Source organism: Salminus brasiliensis, chromosome 1 (assembly GCF_030463535.1).
Source record: "Salminus brasiliensis chromosome 1, fSalBra1.hap2, whole genome shotgun sequence".
Lineage (NCBI taxonomy): Eukaryota > Metazoa > Chordata > Actinopteri > Characiformes > Bryconidae > Salminus > Salminus brasiliensis.
In genome coordinates this window covers 72,872,960-72,889,383 of record NC_132878.1, presented here as the reverse complement: position 1 = coordinate 72,889,383, position 16,424 = coordinate 72,872,960, and the positions used below count along the sequence as shown (strand labels likewise).

The 16,424-nt window shown below is 40.9% G+C and overlaps 1 protein-coding gene across 1 annotated transcript in view; it reads right to left on the bottom strand.

The window, feature by feature from the left end:
• pip4k2aa (phosphatidylinositol-5-phosphate 4-kinase, type II, alpha a) overlaps positions 1 to 15,528 on the bottom strand; it is a 36,823-nt gene extending 21,295 nt beyond the window's left edge. The window contains exon 1 of the mRNA XM_072688815.1: positions 14,622 to 15,528. Coding sequence (XP_072544916.1) covers positions 14,622 to 14,762 — 141 coding nt within the window. The 5' untranslated portion in view covers positions 14,763 to 15,528. The remainder of the gene's footprint in view (positions 1 to 14,621) is intronic.
• Positions 15,529 to 16,424: the final 896 nt, after the last annotated feature.

The window sequence follows — 16,424 nt, the reverse complement described above, 5'->3', positions numbered from 1 at the left end:
GATGCCGCTGTGGTAATAAAATTTTGCATTTAAAATTGCGATCGGAAAAAAGCACTTTCATTGTATTGGTCGAGGGATTCGGTGACTCACTCGCAGGCCTTTAAAAAAATCATAATAAAGTCCATTCGGCTTCACTGAGCTCCAGTTAGACTAAAGCTCAGAGCTCAACATTAACAGTTGCCTTGGAAACCAGTTTTAAGCAATTGGAAAGCTCTCCGTGGTTGCCGTGTGATAACACTAACAACACTGTTGTTGTTTGTTTGTTTGTTTGTTTTATATGCAACAAACAAGGAATTCTGCTCCAATTTAAAGGAGAAGGAACATGCTCACTCCGCATTCGCACACTCAAACCCACTTCCCCAGCTCAGCCCCACTTAGCCCTCATCCCAATGAAACAAACACCTCCTTCCTCAGTTCCTCCCCCCACAAACACCCCTGGACTTAGTTCCACCCCTTGAAAAAACTATCCTAACTTAGCCCCACTCCAAGACACATGCCAACTCAGCCTCACCCCCACTCAAATATCCCCCGACTCTGCATCTGCCCCACAAACATCCCCAGACTTCGCTCCACCCCTCTACTTTAATAAACCCTCCCAACTCAGCCCATCTCTAAAACATGTCAACTCAGCACCTACCCCATCTCAGCACCTACCCCATCTCAGCACCTACCCCATCTCAGCACCTAACCCATCTCAGCACCTATCCCTCCTTAGACAAATTCCCCCCTTAACCCAAATGTAGTCGATCTACCAAGACATGTTTGGTGTCTAAAGTTTGCTTCTCTAGATTTACACTGGACCTATAATGCAAATACAGCTAACAAGTAATGGAAGTCTATACCCCACCAATTACCATAGTGCTAACTGCAGACCTATCGGCCCAATATCTATCCATACCGATCTGCCATCTCCACACAGAGTACTATTCATGTTTTACAAACTAAATCTTAAAGAGCCTTACACAAGGCGACCAACATGCTGAAAATTATACAATTATAAAATTACAGCTGAACAGAAATGCACAATTACAAACTATCCAAGAGAATGACAAATGACAAAGACTTAGCCTGAAGAAACACGTTTTTAATCTGGATTAAACCTGTACGCTTCCTACTCTCGGACTGCCTATTCCAGAGCATGGAGCTTAGTTAGCTGCTGAGACTGAAATAGACATGTTAGGAGTAGTGAAAATCGTGAAGTACAATGCAACCAATAAATCAACACTGGATTAATGCTTACTAGTCATGAGTGCGGTCACTTGTGTGTTTTTTTTCTTCATGAAAGGTCAATTTGTCTTTCAAAGATGGTATTGACCAGCCGCTCAGGAGCCGGACACTTCACTGCTGACTAGCATAGCAACAAGCATCCAACTAAGCTTTTGCAGGGCCTTCAGGAGCTCAAAGCATTGTAGGGCAGGAATAACACCAACAGATTTCTATTTTTTGAATATCTAATTATACCTCAGTTTGTTCTTCACCACCTCCGGTGTTTGCCTGACATGTCGCGCAGCTTTTAATCACACTGTACGATGCAGTAGTTCTATTGTTTCTTTATAAGCAGCTTTTTCTTGCTCAAAATCTGCCCTTGGAGTCATGGGTGTGTTGGATGTCCATGTCAGTCATAAACACAACCCGCGGTCATAACCCAGCTGCTGCTGTTTCGTGTATAGTATGCTTCTGGGTTGCAGTGTGTGAAGATCCACAGCTGGCCACACGGGGATGCTTTCCACTATTAGAGGCTCCTCCCCTTTGACACAACCTGGAATAACATGTCCAGACCAACCCAGCACTACTACACTTGGGGATAGGGAAGGGGCCATTATGTAAGGTCTTTTTGTTCTGGTACACGTTTTATGTTTTAGTGCAATGTTTCTCAATCATGGTCCTGGAGGCAAACTGCCCTCCACATATTACCAGTTTCCCTGCTTTTACACCCCTTGCAAATCTAAAAGGGCTATTTAATGAGCTGATTCGGTAAATCAGGTGCGTCAGAAGCAGGGAAAGCCTCCAGACCCAGGGTTGAGAAACACTGTTTGTATGGGCACAACTGCAGCCAATCTCTCTATCACTAATGGGAACATTAATGGGAATTTGGACATTTTATCACCATTACTTTTCACCACTGGAACCACCAGCAGAACAGCATTTTCCTTGCATGTCTGCACACCTGCAGCTTTTACTGTTTTTCTTTTTTCTTTTTTTACAGGCCCACACAGAGCAATACTCAAAAGCAAGGTGAGGAGATGGATGGTCTTTATGCCGTGAAGAGGACAGAGGATGTGGTTAAGACCTTGTAGCCAGTAAACGTGACAAAACCCATCACGTCAAAGGAGAATAACCTTCCTCTGTCAGTGACGCCTCTATTGCACAACCGCCGAACTCAACCAGTGTGAGTTCAAACAATCCATAGAGATCTGGTGAAGGCCACCATCCTGTACCACTGGTATACTGCAGTGTTTTTCAAACTAATCGCTGTATCTCATTTCTGTAGCAGACGACTGACAACCACACAATAAACAACTGAGACACGCTTAACAGAAAGCCAGAGGGCAGATGCTCAATTCCATCGTTCTGGTGGAATTTTGTTTTTTTATTTCGTACTTTAATGAATTCTTTAGTAAAATATAAGTAATGTATAAATGTATAAATGTATAATTACTTGGTTACCAGCGTGCTAATGAATGCAAACTTTACATAGGCTGTATCATGGACGTGAAGATCATGGCAATATTGGTCTTTTAATGATTTCAACATAAAAGCAATAATTTGGTCAAAAATATACAGACAGCAGCTAATATTTAGTTAAATGCACCTTAGCAAGATGCACACTTTATTAGCCATCAACAACCTTCTGTCAGAATGGTTGGATCTTTGACCACTCTTCTTGGCTTAACTGCTAGAGTACAGACCCGATATTTAAGCACAGTCCATAAGGTAAAAGTCAGGACCTTTGAGAAGGCCATTCCAAAAGCTTAAGTCACCTCCATGATCCTGTTTGAACACCCAAATGTGCCCACGTTTAGCTGATGCTCTGATTTTAGGCTGAACATTTCTGAAGTAGTCCTGCCTCTTCATTATGTCATACACTCTGTGCAATGTCCCAGTTCCTAAACAGCTTCAGAGAACACTGCTACCACCACCATGCTTAACAGCTGGCAAAGTGTTCTTAAGAGTTCACCACTGAGAGCCTCACCATTATTCCTCTAAACACTGTTGTTTCATCTGACCATAAAATTTTATGTTTTTTTTTTTAAAGGTTTTTTTGTCCATGTGGTCAGCTACAAGTTTAGTCAAACCAGAGGCCCCAATTTTGGAGTAGAGGGCTTCTTGGACAGCAGCCTCTCAACGTTAAACTCACTTGACTGTAGACGGTGACACTGACGTTCCAGCAGCTTAAAGTGCCTTGTTGGGTCTTGAGTTGTTCCTTACAATCCAAACAGATTTCCTCTAGCTGAGGGACAATTTGGGTCTTCTTGTATAGTAATGGTTTCAAGATATATTTCTAAGAGAGATTACCAGCTTAAGCTTTATCATGGTTACTAACAGGAACTTTCAGCGCCAGATCAAATTTAGGGTTGCGAAATCAATGTGTGTATTCAAATAGGTGTCAGTTATTTTGGTGTATTTTAAACACCCGCCCAGCAAAGTCATTTTCCTAAATCTGCTGAAGCAGTTTTATTTGTTCCGTTATCCTGTTACAGCTTAAACGTAAGAAAACATCTATATCATCAGACACAGATATCACCAGTCAGCATCAGTTCAGAATTTCCCTATTTGCTTATCCAGAGTTTACTGGCCTGCAGCTATGATTCCCTTTTCATTCAACAAGTGCAAACTCAGCATTTATCTCCGCGCACACATCTCACCAGCCAAGTTTCATACAACCACTTCCTGTTTGTCTCCATGGCAGCAAAGTCAGGTTTTCCGTTGCAGAGCCTGCATGCTCATCCTTATCGCTACAGGAAGGAGCAGAGAGAGCATATCTTCCAACAAGTAGTGCATGAAGCTACACATCTCAGCTTCATCAACAGAGACCCTGTAGTTTTAATACACTCTGTGATCAGAAGCTTAATTCTCAACAGTGAGCGATATGTTTGCCTTGAGGTGGGTGACATTTTACACTAACTTAATGATACCGTCATCCTCAAAGTAAGCTCTGGTTAGACTTTCTACAGTTGACCTTTTTGCTTTGTAAATAAGTGGATTACAGGAACTCTTAATTTGCATTACAATGTTTTCAAAATGGTCAAACAACAATGATATTAAATAAAAGTAAATGATCTCGGACTGGATTTTTTAATATGTAAATATCAGAATTTTTGGATCTAGATTTAAACTAAATGACTGAATTCTATGTAACATTTAAAGGCTTACATATGTTAAATTAAAGTTTGGAATATATATTTGTATCGGCCTCAGTAATTTATAAATAAATTCAATATAATTTAATCTATATATATATATATATATATATATATATATATATATATATATATATATATATACACACACACACACACACACACACACACACACACAGAGATTGCAATCACATAGCAATTTCTCCACCAGAAATGATTCATGCTGTTTATTTGTAATGTATTTAAGATAGTCCTCATCTTATCATGGTATTTACACCATGGTAAAACTGTATAAAAACATGTGAGCCAAACGGAAACTTTAAAAATGTCAGATATAGACAATAATGAGTTCATGTACTTCCAAGTCAAAATATGAGACATCAGACCACTAAGTCACATACACGCACCCCTGGTTTTAACCTTAAGTGCATTTTACACGGTTCCAGAAACAAAAAACCCTAGAGATGCACAGGAATGACATCATGTTTTTGAGCACCAATAACCTTTTCATTCAGTGGACGAACCGTAAGCTGTTCCTCAGATTTCAGCTGAGGCAAAACCACATAAAAGCAAGCACTGCAGAAAAGGTTACAGAAGTCTAGCTAAACAAAGTAAGTGTTTGTCTAACCCAATGGGCCGTACCACTTCTGGGAGTAGGCCAACTGGGTGCAAAACATAAAGGTCAAATTTGAGGCTATTCATAGCTTGCAACCATACATCCAAAATAAATCCACTTTAATACGGAGAGTTTTACAGCCTGCAGTGAATCAGAAGGAAGACGTCTGCTACTGTATTTCAGCATGTTGTAAGTGAGACGGCACAAAATTTTGATACCTTGACGAGCCTAGCTTCATCTGGACTCATCTCTACAAACTAATATCACTATAATAAATGGCATAATAATAAGTGGACACCTGCTCAGCCAATGTTTCTTACTAAATCAAGAGTATTAAATAGGAGGTTGTGCTCCCTTTGCTGCACCAACGGTCTCTACTCTTTTGGGAAGGCCTTCCACTAAACTCCAGAACATTGCTGTGAGCATCTGATTTCAACTACAAGAGCTCTGGCGAGGTTAGGTACGGATATTAGATGATTAGCTCTGGATCACAAACGCCACTCCAACTCCAAAGGTATTAGGTGGCAGACAACATAGTTTGGCTCCACAGTCCAACTCGCAGGGTGGCTTTACACCCCTCTAGCCGACACTCAACATTTGGCATGGTGACTATGGTCACCTCCACAGTATCTAATCCAATTGGCGATGCTTTTACATGAAGAATATAGGAGCTGTATCTGACGCCAGTGTCAGCAATAAGTGAACCTTAAAGTAGCTGAATTCACTATTATATTATATCCCAAGGGAGTATTGCAATGTGTAATAAGTACAATGTCCTTCACTGAATGGGAAATCCGCCACTGTAAACGGTAACACAAACACTTGTGAATTTGTATTTATGAATTTGGCAGCTTTGTGTGACAGGGGAAGTCCTAACTAGTGAGAATTGGGAAAAACCCCTCAGACTCTACCAAAAGGCCAAAGTGTACATTAATCCATGGTTAGACAAACTGTCCAAAAATAATTCAGAACTGCTGCTACTATCTTAAAATAGAGGAAAAAGAAGCCCAGGATAACTGGGAAAAAAGACCTACACACATAAATCTATAAATCACAAAACCCCTTGTTAATGTATCCACTATTAGAACTGAACAAGAATGTTGTTTATTACAGATGGGCTGAACAGTGTTGTGGGGCCGAGGTCAACCACTTTTCAGCACGATCAGTCGATCTTCTACACAAATTGAGGGCAGGGCTCGATGCCACGTTGACTGCTCCAAGCAAACTTGGTCAATCATTGTCGTGCAGGCCTTCTGCAATGTTCTGTACATTACAGAACGTTAACTTGTCTCTCAAGAAGAAAAGTTACTTTTTGGAATCAAATACATTTAAACCCGAGCACCAGCTAAGAGAGTCCAGGGATTCGCATACAGATCTGCATTGTGAAACACAACCAAAAAGGCTGCTTATCTAGTGCTGAAAACGCCATCACTTATTTGTGGATAAATATGGTTTGCTGGTTTGTGTGGTCAGTGTTGCTTGCTAGCTCTGCTGTGTTCTGATACTCACTGTACTGGGCTGGGATGTTCTCTCAAGAGAAATATCAGGTAAGCGGTGTTCAAAGTCTTTCCTCTGCTTCCCCCACGATACAAATATTTGAGTTTGAGTCAAATACGGTCCAAAAAAAACCCTCCAGACTGGCAAATATGTCACACGGAGCAGAATACAACTCTGGCTTTAATGGGCTTCTGTTGCTGACCGTGAGCTCTGTAGTTCCATCTAGCAGTTGAACAATGAACTTCAGCATCCTCTGACTAATGAGCCTCATGTAGAGCTGCTGTAATACTACACAACCTAAAGCATGTCTGACAGGCCTCAGACTCCAGAGGGTTAACTTGTTAATATAATCTGATCACCTCTCAGAATCGACCAAACTACAGAAATACCACGAGGGAAACAGCTGCTGTCCACATAAAACACTGCTTCTGGGAAAATGTTTTCTAGACAAATAAGTTCTAGACAAAGAGTGCAACCTTTTAGCACAAATGTGCAATGCTATGTTTATCAGAAAAAGGACACTGCACACCAAAACCTCACAACTTTGAAGCATGGTTGAGAAAACATGGTTTGTGGCTGTGGAGGCAACAATGAAGCGGTATCATCATATTTAACAGGAGAATGCCAGGGCAGTAGTCCATGACCTCAAGATGAAGAACGTATTGGAATGGCCAAATCCTGTCCTGACCCGAGTCCTGACCCGATCCCTATTGAGATGTTGTGGCATGACCTGAGGATTTCAGAAATACTGATGAACTGAAGCACATTTTCAGGGAAAAATGATCCAAATGTTTTGGTCCACCCTCAATGTTTTGCAAATCTTATTTAAGGGGATCTAACAGTGATTAAATTGAAGGGTTCACTTACTTTTTCTAGCCTGCACTGTGGATGTTTACTCAATGTGCTCAATAAAAGACAGAACAACTGCTTGTGTTCTATTAGTTTAGTTGGATTGTGTTCGTCTATGATTGTGATTATGATTTGACCCTCTCCAAAATGACAATTTAACAGGAGCAGAAAAAACCTTCTTAACTTTCAATGTAATGTCATTTCTTATTTATTTGGTCCATTAATCATAAAATGTAAAGAACACCGACTACATTCACAGTATGTTAAAAAAAAAACAACTGAAAAACAATAAGGTAAAGTAAGGTTTTGTGTGACAGCAGGGAGAGTGAATGCTATGTTTCACAACTTTCACAGTAGAATTGACTTACTGAAACTATAATGCAAAATATGGTGGTTGGTGTGGCGCAACAGATAACACCACTACCGGCCAGTAAGCTACCACATCATGTGGGAGACTGGGGTTCGAGTCCTAGTCTGGGTGACTATGCTGCGCTACACCAATAAGAGTCCCTGGGCAGAACTCCTAACACTACACTGGCCCGCCTCTGTAATTTGAGTAACCTTGTAAGTCGCTCTGGATAAGAGCGTCTGCTAAATGCAGACAATGTAAGTGTAATGTAAATAAAATCACTGGGAGGAAAAAAAAACTTTTCAAGGAGAATCATGTCTCAACCCTGAGCATACTCTAGCTCCCACTACAAAGCAAAAGCTCGCGCCTAAGAATAAACCAGTGCCAGATTTATCCCCCCCCCAAAAAAATTAAAAATCAGCAGCTGAAATGCTGATCAAAGCACTATTCCAGTGTCTGATGCAGGGCTGATCCACTAATGCTTATCAAGATATGACTTTGTGAAGAAATGCTGCGTCCATTCACTCACTGCCACACACCGCCTGCTGGATCTCAGCTAATTTTAGAAACTCTTTATGCAATCCAGACACACACAGACAGGGCAGCTCTCTTAGCCAGCAAAAGACAGTCTGGGAAACACGGAGCTCGGAGAAGGGAGAGAGAGATTAAGGCAGAGCAATATCTGTATATAGTAAGCAGAAGAGGTTACAGAAGTGACTGCTTTATTTAAACTGGAGACAAAACTTGATAAATAAAAAAGCTCTTCATCACACTGCTTGTCATTTTACTTTACAAAAGTGGACTCTCAAACTAAAGTACATTAAAATAGGCATGGGGTGGGTGGGGGTGGGTGGACTCTTTCAATTAAAGAGTATTTTCTCAACTTTATTCAAAATCGGATGCTAATTAGAAAACACTAGTTTAGGCAGATATATTCACTATACACGTTTTTTTTTATGTTATTGTGCCCTGAGACTGCATGACACCACTTTGTCTGTTTTTAATTGAAGCTCTTCTCTTAAGATAATTGTCTAAAATTAGGCTCTTACTACTCACAAACTCCCTTATACACCACAAAAAACACTGTCACATCACACAGTGGGGGTGTGTGCGATTTCTTACAGGATAAGATTTCTTCCTTTTTCACCCTCCAATATCCCATCCAGCATTTTCTGCTGATATCATCCACATCTCCAATGCCCACCCAATACACCTTCATACCCATGCACACCCCATATCCTCTCAATGCCCACCCATACCCATCCCATGCAGACCATATGTCCCATCAATGCCCACCCATGCCCATCCAATACTCACCCAAACCCTTCCAATGTTCTTCCATACCCAACCAGCCCACTCACACTCATCCAATGGCAATAGATACCCATGAGAAACCTTACTCCTACTCAAGCAGAACCCATATCCATCCAATAGCTACCATACACATCCATACAGTACAGATGTATGAGAGTTTAGATAAGTATAGCCTACTCTTATGCAAACCTATCCAATTACCAAAGGCTCACCCCTGTACTCTCTAACAGTCTAACAGTTAACTATAATGTATGTACAGTGTGCGTTTAAATCACGTGATAAAATTCAAGCACATAAACACCAAATTTACTTTTTGAAAATTACATTTTCGTCTGCTTATCTTTGGTGCAATTTTAAAAGAACAGAACAAGTTAGTCTAACCAAACAAGATATACAAGATATTTCAAATTCAGTAAGACTAACTAAATATAATCAGATACTGTTTTTTTTTTTTTTTTAAACATACACTATTTTATCTACTGCCCAGCCCTAATCCTACCGCTTTGGTGTGACAGCAAAAGGCTGTGGCTGTGCCAAAGCCATAGGGTTTTGTTGTTGTTATTTTTTAAATTAGCATCTGATTTCTGTAAACATACTGCCATAAAAATCAAACCAAACCAGTCTAAAAAATACATCCAAAGTAAGCCTCGCCACAGAAACAACTAAAGTTGCATCATGTAATCAAAATTCTGCTTGCCAGCCAAACTCAGGCACGATCCAGGGCCTGAATGGTAGGAGCTCTGTGTTTAGTGCTCTAAAATCACTAAGAGCCAACAGCTGCATGCATGATTCATTAGGTCAGCGGCGTAGGCACTCGAGAGCACTACTCAATCTCTAAACCGTTGAACCTCCTCTACTGCAGGGTCGGCGGGTGTGCGGGAAAGCAATGAATTGGGAGGCGAAAGAACAGCTCAAAACCCTCCAGCGTCTACCCCACGGCCCAGTTTCAGAGCGAAGAATGTGGCGGCGTGACTGGGGTCCAGAGAGTGGCAGTCAATGCGTTTAATAGATGGTGCTTTCAAAGATAAGGAAGGTTCTGTTTTCCAGCCTGAGCAGCATTTAATTCTCAAAATTCTTCTCTTCCCACACTCCTCCACTCCATTCCAGCCAGCGCAGGGCGGCGCTGATGAAATTCCATAAGCACAGACGAAGTTATAATGTTAATTAATGTTTGCATTAATAAACTTAATGAGTCCGTTCTTCCTGAGCGCTGCTGTGTCTTACAAATGTGTTATAGCACAGTTAACATTTGTTTCCAATGGTTTTGCTTTTTACTAAAATTAGCCTTACAGTCTTAAAATTGTTCTCCTGACATCTCCTGACATTTACAGAGAGAAGATCTGTGAATTAATAACTATTGTTTGTCAGTACTACAGGCACCCTAAATTCACTGTTGTGGTATTTAATAGGACCAGTATTTGGACCTTATAAAGTAATAAAGTGTTGTTTGTGCTGCAAGTAAATATGCATTTAAAAATTTGCCACTAAACATGAACGTGTTGTCAAAGGCATCCTGTTAAAGACATGACTAAAAAAGAGGCAGAGCTAGCACAGCTTTATTGCTATCCAGGCTATTGGTATTATTGCTCGTTGATATTAGCTTGGCACACCATCCACTAAAGGGAAAAGACCTTATATGACAAATATATGATGAATATGACACATCTTCATCAGCATCTAGAGTTAAAGAGTTAAGCTGTAGTTTTAGCTCTGTAGCTTTAGATCTGAAAAAGCAGCTGACATTTGAGTTAATCAAGTTACTCAATTCAACTTAAAATTTCCTAAACTAACTTTGAGTTGGTTTCCATTCTTAAGCAGATCAATTATTGACTTTACTCAATCTCCAGTACATGATCCACAAGTCTGGGTCTGCTTTAACTATTCTTGAGTTACCGCTAATTTATAAAATTTGGCCAAAATCATATTCATCCAGTCTTCCCCCTTTCCCTCACTTGTTGTCGATCAGGCAAGACAAGTAAACGAATAGACTTCATGTGATTTCTGACAAGTATGTGGCAGAGCTAGAAACAATTCTCAGCAAAGCTAAAGATGAGGACCTTCAACAGCTACATCCTGGAGTAAATGAGAACATTGTGAAGTTCTATCGCTTTAACAAACATAAATGAGTAATCCAAGAATTCCAAAAGACGCAGAACCCACTAGTTAACCGTTCAGCCATTTAGCATTTGTGGACCACGCTGCTCTGTTAATGAACTGCAGTGGTCAGGTCAGAAAACCACTCCACAACCTCTTTACTCTACCAACTGCATTCATTATTATCCAACTGCAACAAAAACACAGTTCAGCTACTATGGCACAAAATGTGTCATGAGTCACCACTCAGCTGAGATTCTGGGAATAAGTCATAGTTCAGAAACCTGTAACTCCACACTTCCTCTCCAAAACTCTTGCTCTTCCTGCTAAAAGTGACCACTCAGTGCTGTGCGCATTAACTGACCTCTGCATTACTAAGTTGCTATTAGTGGCTACCTAGAACGAGGGAGTTAAAAGCCAGGGGCCGGATTTACAAAGAGCTACCAGACCAAACCAAAACAAAAAAAAACCTCTTATGCAGGATCTTATGAATTATCTGTAATCTATCTATATAACTATCTATTGTTAGGGGACAAAATCTGAATAGCAAATGATGTTAGTGCCCCCACCCTACACAAAGTATTTACAGCACAACCTGTGCTTCAATTCTTTCTATAGTAATCCTACTGAGTGCTGAGTCAGGGTCAGAGGTTATACAAGTCTGAAATCATTTCTCAGCTCTATTTTGCATCTGGCAAACATTTTTAGAAGCTTCTGACCCACGCCCTGCCTCAAGTTACTCAGACATCTTGTCCCGAGTTGCTCTGATGAGTTATAGGCCTTCCCTGATAGTGTGGCAAGAGCAGTAACAGGTTAGTCCACTACAGGTATTTTAAGTGCAGGCAATTTTGTGAATAGCCTGCTGAATTATTCAGCTGAAGCTATACATACATGCTCCATATCAATAATTGGAAAAGCAAGAGCTATAGAGCTTAACCAATGAGAACGCAAGGTAGTGATACATTTTAAGGAACCGTTTGGTGAAAAGTCAAATGAACATGATTAATCTTTAACCCCAGATGCAGTCGATCAGCCGAAACATGTGTTATCTGATGTAGGTTTCTTCACTTTACAACAGGGGATGGTCAGTTGCTAACAAACACTGGATTTAGACTGTCACTAATCTCATCTCTGTAAACACACGCCCAACAATGTCTCTCAAAATGCATCAAAGTCAATGCAGTTTACAGCATGGTATGGCTTACTTCTGTCTATAAACACGAAAATGAACTCTGCAAAGCTGAATAGCGGTTATGTGAATCACAGCAGTTCAAATTGTGGCTTAAATGTTTAAGCAAGGTCAATCCTTGCCGTTTCACCAAATCCACTTTAAATGCTAAGACCTGTTAACAAACATTGGCTGTGAATTCACAGAAATAGAACTGGTCACAGTTCATCTGGGGTCAGTGATTAATCATGTTCATTTGACCTCTAGCAAAACTCTTTTAAAGGGCTGAAGCTTTTCTAACTTTTATGCTAACCAGCTACAATGTAATACTGATTAAATTTTCCTGCCCTCAAATCTAATCTAAGGACCTTATGTTGAGTATCCACTGATCTAACCCAATGTTTGTTCAAGGTTTAAGGTATAATAATAATACAGCCGAACAATTTATGTAAGATTTGCTGCTAATAAGTACTGAAGTAAAAGCACTGTTACTGGCATGCCTCTGCATAATGTGTAACTAAACATAGTACATCATCACTTTCTTTGTTCTGATACAGATACTAAAACCTCGAGAATCATCTCTAGGTTATATTTATACATCAACATAAAGCCATCATGTGATTATTGATGCTACAGTTCAAAAAAACAAAAACAAATACTGACTAGACCAGACAACGAAACGTGTCGAAAGGAAAAGCAGCACCAGGACCACGGGACTCAGCTCTTTCTTTTTTTCTGTATTGATGATGCACTCAGAAAAGCACCACAGGAAACCAAATGGTTACATACTCACAAACGATTCACTAAAATACCCACTATTTTGTAACCTCTGCACAAAAAGGACGCTGAGTATGCACAGCTATGATACATCTGCAAATGTTGCGAAACGCCCAAAGCATTTTTATAGCTGGGGAGGGTTAACTATGGCTGCACAATATATCGTTCCAGAACAGTCATCGCGATGTGGACATGCCCAAATGTCACATGATATGACATCCAATGTTAAATTAAACATGTTAAACAAGACACTTCTGCTACTTAATACAAAATGAATATTCACAAATGTTCTTATTTTCCATGACACATCCACCGAGGCAGATCATATCAGTCCAATATCATTTACTTTACTCCAATATTGGACATTGGTAATATCATGATATGCTGATATCAGAATTTTTGACTTCTGGTGAAATCTGAAAGAAAAGTACTGCAAGTATTTTCCCCTCCCCAATATCGTGTGGCCTTAATTTAAACCTAAGTAAATAATGCAATAAGCATTACACCATTTAAGCTACTTATTATATCTCTGACAATTGCAAACTCAGTAAGCAGCATACAATTTGTAATGCAGAACTCATACCCATCACGATCACTAACATTACACTCCCAAATCACACAGAAAGAAACACACAGCAAACATCATTACATCACGCAGTGTGTGTGTGTGTGTGTGTGTGTGTTATAAGTATAGATTTGATCCAGGATCAGATCAGATTTATCCTTTCCCCCCCCCCTCCACTAACCCACCCAGCATGTTCTGCTGATATTAGCCCAATACCCATTCATACAATACACACTAATACCCACCCACACTCACACCGGTACCCATAACCCACTGACACCAATACACCATATCCAGAGCTGACATGGCTTACTAAAAGTCATTTTAGACAGGGGGGGGGCATGTCTGTGCCATTAAAGCCTTTTTTTTAGCATTTTGCTGAAATCCTATCTCTAAACTATAAAAGTATAAAGGGTCTCAGGCATCAGGCGGCGTATTCACAACCATTGCTGTGAGGAAGATTTTAGAGGCATCAAACTCTTCAGGCGTCCGGTTTCATTCACCACCACTGTGAACAAGTCTGACTAGGCATGTTTCTCTAGCATGGGGTGTTTCACACCAAGCCCACCCTGAGGACCTTTGTTTACATCTTCACCGCTTCTATCTCACAGATGTGTGATGGTTCAGTGTAACTCCCCTTTACACCGAGACACACACAGACTGCTGTGTGAAGGAACTGTGGACCACTTTACTCGAGCAAAAATGTCCCACATATGACCATATATGACAGCCCATGGCTTCAGAGCAAGCCAGGATGTCATGCTGCGAGTTCAGCAGCCCCAACTCCACCTCATTAACACAACAGGGCACGTTCAGCTGAGTAACCGGCTCTGTGACCGCTGTCAGATATCAACACACAGCTAGAGCGTTGTTCAGCTGAAGGGATTAGGGCAGCTCTATGTGAACCTAACTGTGTGTCCAAAATAGGAAGCATGAAGCCCACGGTGGTTTCAAAAGGGGGGTGCCTGACAGCTCATACACACTCTCCAGTCAATCCAAAACACCAGAAGTGAAGGTAAAATCCCACTCACCGAATGGTTGACTCCCCACATCAGCACACTGAGCAGAGGGTCGCTGGCGCGAAACAGCTTCACTTTCTGAGCCACGAAGTGTTTCTTCTTCGTTTTTGTTTTGCTCGCAATCGAGGCAGCTATGCTGCTAGCCGTAGCCATCCTTGCGTTTTATTTATTCAACCCAGCAATAAATAAACTAGCTACCACCCGGTGCCAAAGTCCTCTAGAGAAAGCCAGCGGAGCTCAGACTGCCCTCTCAGTAATTGGCACTTGGCATTGCTGGGTGAAGCCAACTCACCACCTAGATTATATGGCTCGTCTGAACACTTCTTTTAAAACCAAGACCGCCAACTAACAACAAGCTAGCATTACACAGAGCAATAAGCATGAACACAACGATCTTGTCCGCCTCTCGTCATTAGTCTACCCTCGCGTCCCCCGCAGTCCGCACCCCAGCGGTGGGCCAGCAGCGCAGTTAGCTGGCTAGCCCTGCTGGCTACAACATCCAAAATAAGCGCTAAACCCCCGATAACCTGTGCGAATCCGCCATAGGAGACGAATTATTGATCAGTAGGAATACCAGTGCTTGTCCGCAGTCGAACACGAGGACGCACGGATCCAAATTAAGCCGTAACAGCGGTCCCACCCGGCGCTAGCGCCGTTAGCATCTACGCTAGCGTAACCCAAGCAGTCAGCGCTGACAGGCTAACAGGCTAACGAGCAGCCGAGAGCTGGAATCTGTCTAAAAGCGAGCCGCTCCTCCCCTCTCTGGCGCCCGTCTGTCCCTCTGTAGCAAAACAGTAGACCAAAGAGCTGCTGCAGATGTGTAGGGAGCGGCAGGGGTCGATTTAAACGTATGTGCCTCTTTACAGCTAAAATATAAAAATCTGTTCGTGTTCGTGTTTAGCTGCTGTGAGCTAGCTGGGGTTCCGGCCCCGCTCAGTGCTGCCCCCTACCGACCACAGCCTCGGGGCGGGAGGTGCAGGGGTGGGCGAGATCAACCGCCAGGTTCTCATCTGTAAAACAACAAGAGCTACCGACCCCGTGGTGCCCATTCAATAACGACAACACTGCACAGTGATACTACTACTAATAATAATAATAATGATAATAATAATAACAATAATAATAATAATAATAATAGCAATAATAATAACTCATGTTAAAACAGACCTATACATATCACCACTGTCATGCAAAATCATTATATCTCCTAAAATATTAATTTTACAGGAGACGGGGAAAAACCTTCGTAGGCTTTTAAGTTATTTTCAACATTCATGAATGAATCTGTATCCCTTTTTCTTGTTTGCTTGATTGTATGTCATGCCACTGCAATGGGGCAATGTATGTTACAATCAGTAAGAATTATAGCTGTTCTATAATAATAATAATAATAATAATAGATAGCACACATGCACATACAATCAGCTAAAAAATATGACTAAAAAACAACAAGCAAAATCAAAGCAAGACAAATATATGAAAAATAATACAATGTTTGTTTAATAGGTTTCTTAATGTTCAGTTGTTTACAGTTTAATATCATAGCATAAAAAAACAAAAACCATCACTCATTGTTGACTTGTGCTGAACCCTGAGCACATAGAGAGAATAGAGATAGTGAATGAGATAAGAAAGTGAAATATGAAGCGGTATACAGTACATAATATGAAATATGAGTATATTTAAGAACATATGGTCTTTTTTGATTACAGTGTTGATGTGTCAGTAAACAGGGTCAGATAACCACTGAAGCAATTGTGAAGAACAACAATGTAAATCCATGACTCACAGAAGGCCTACGTGAGGCCTCACAAC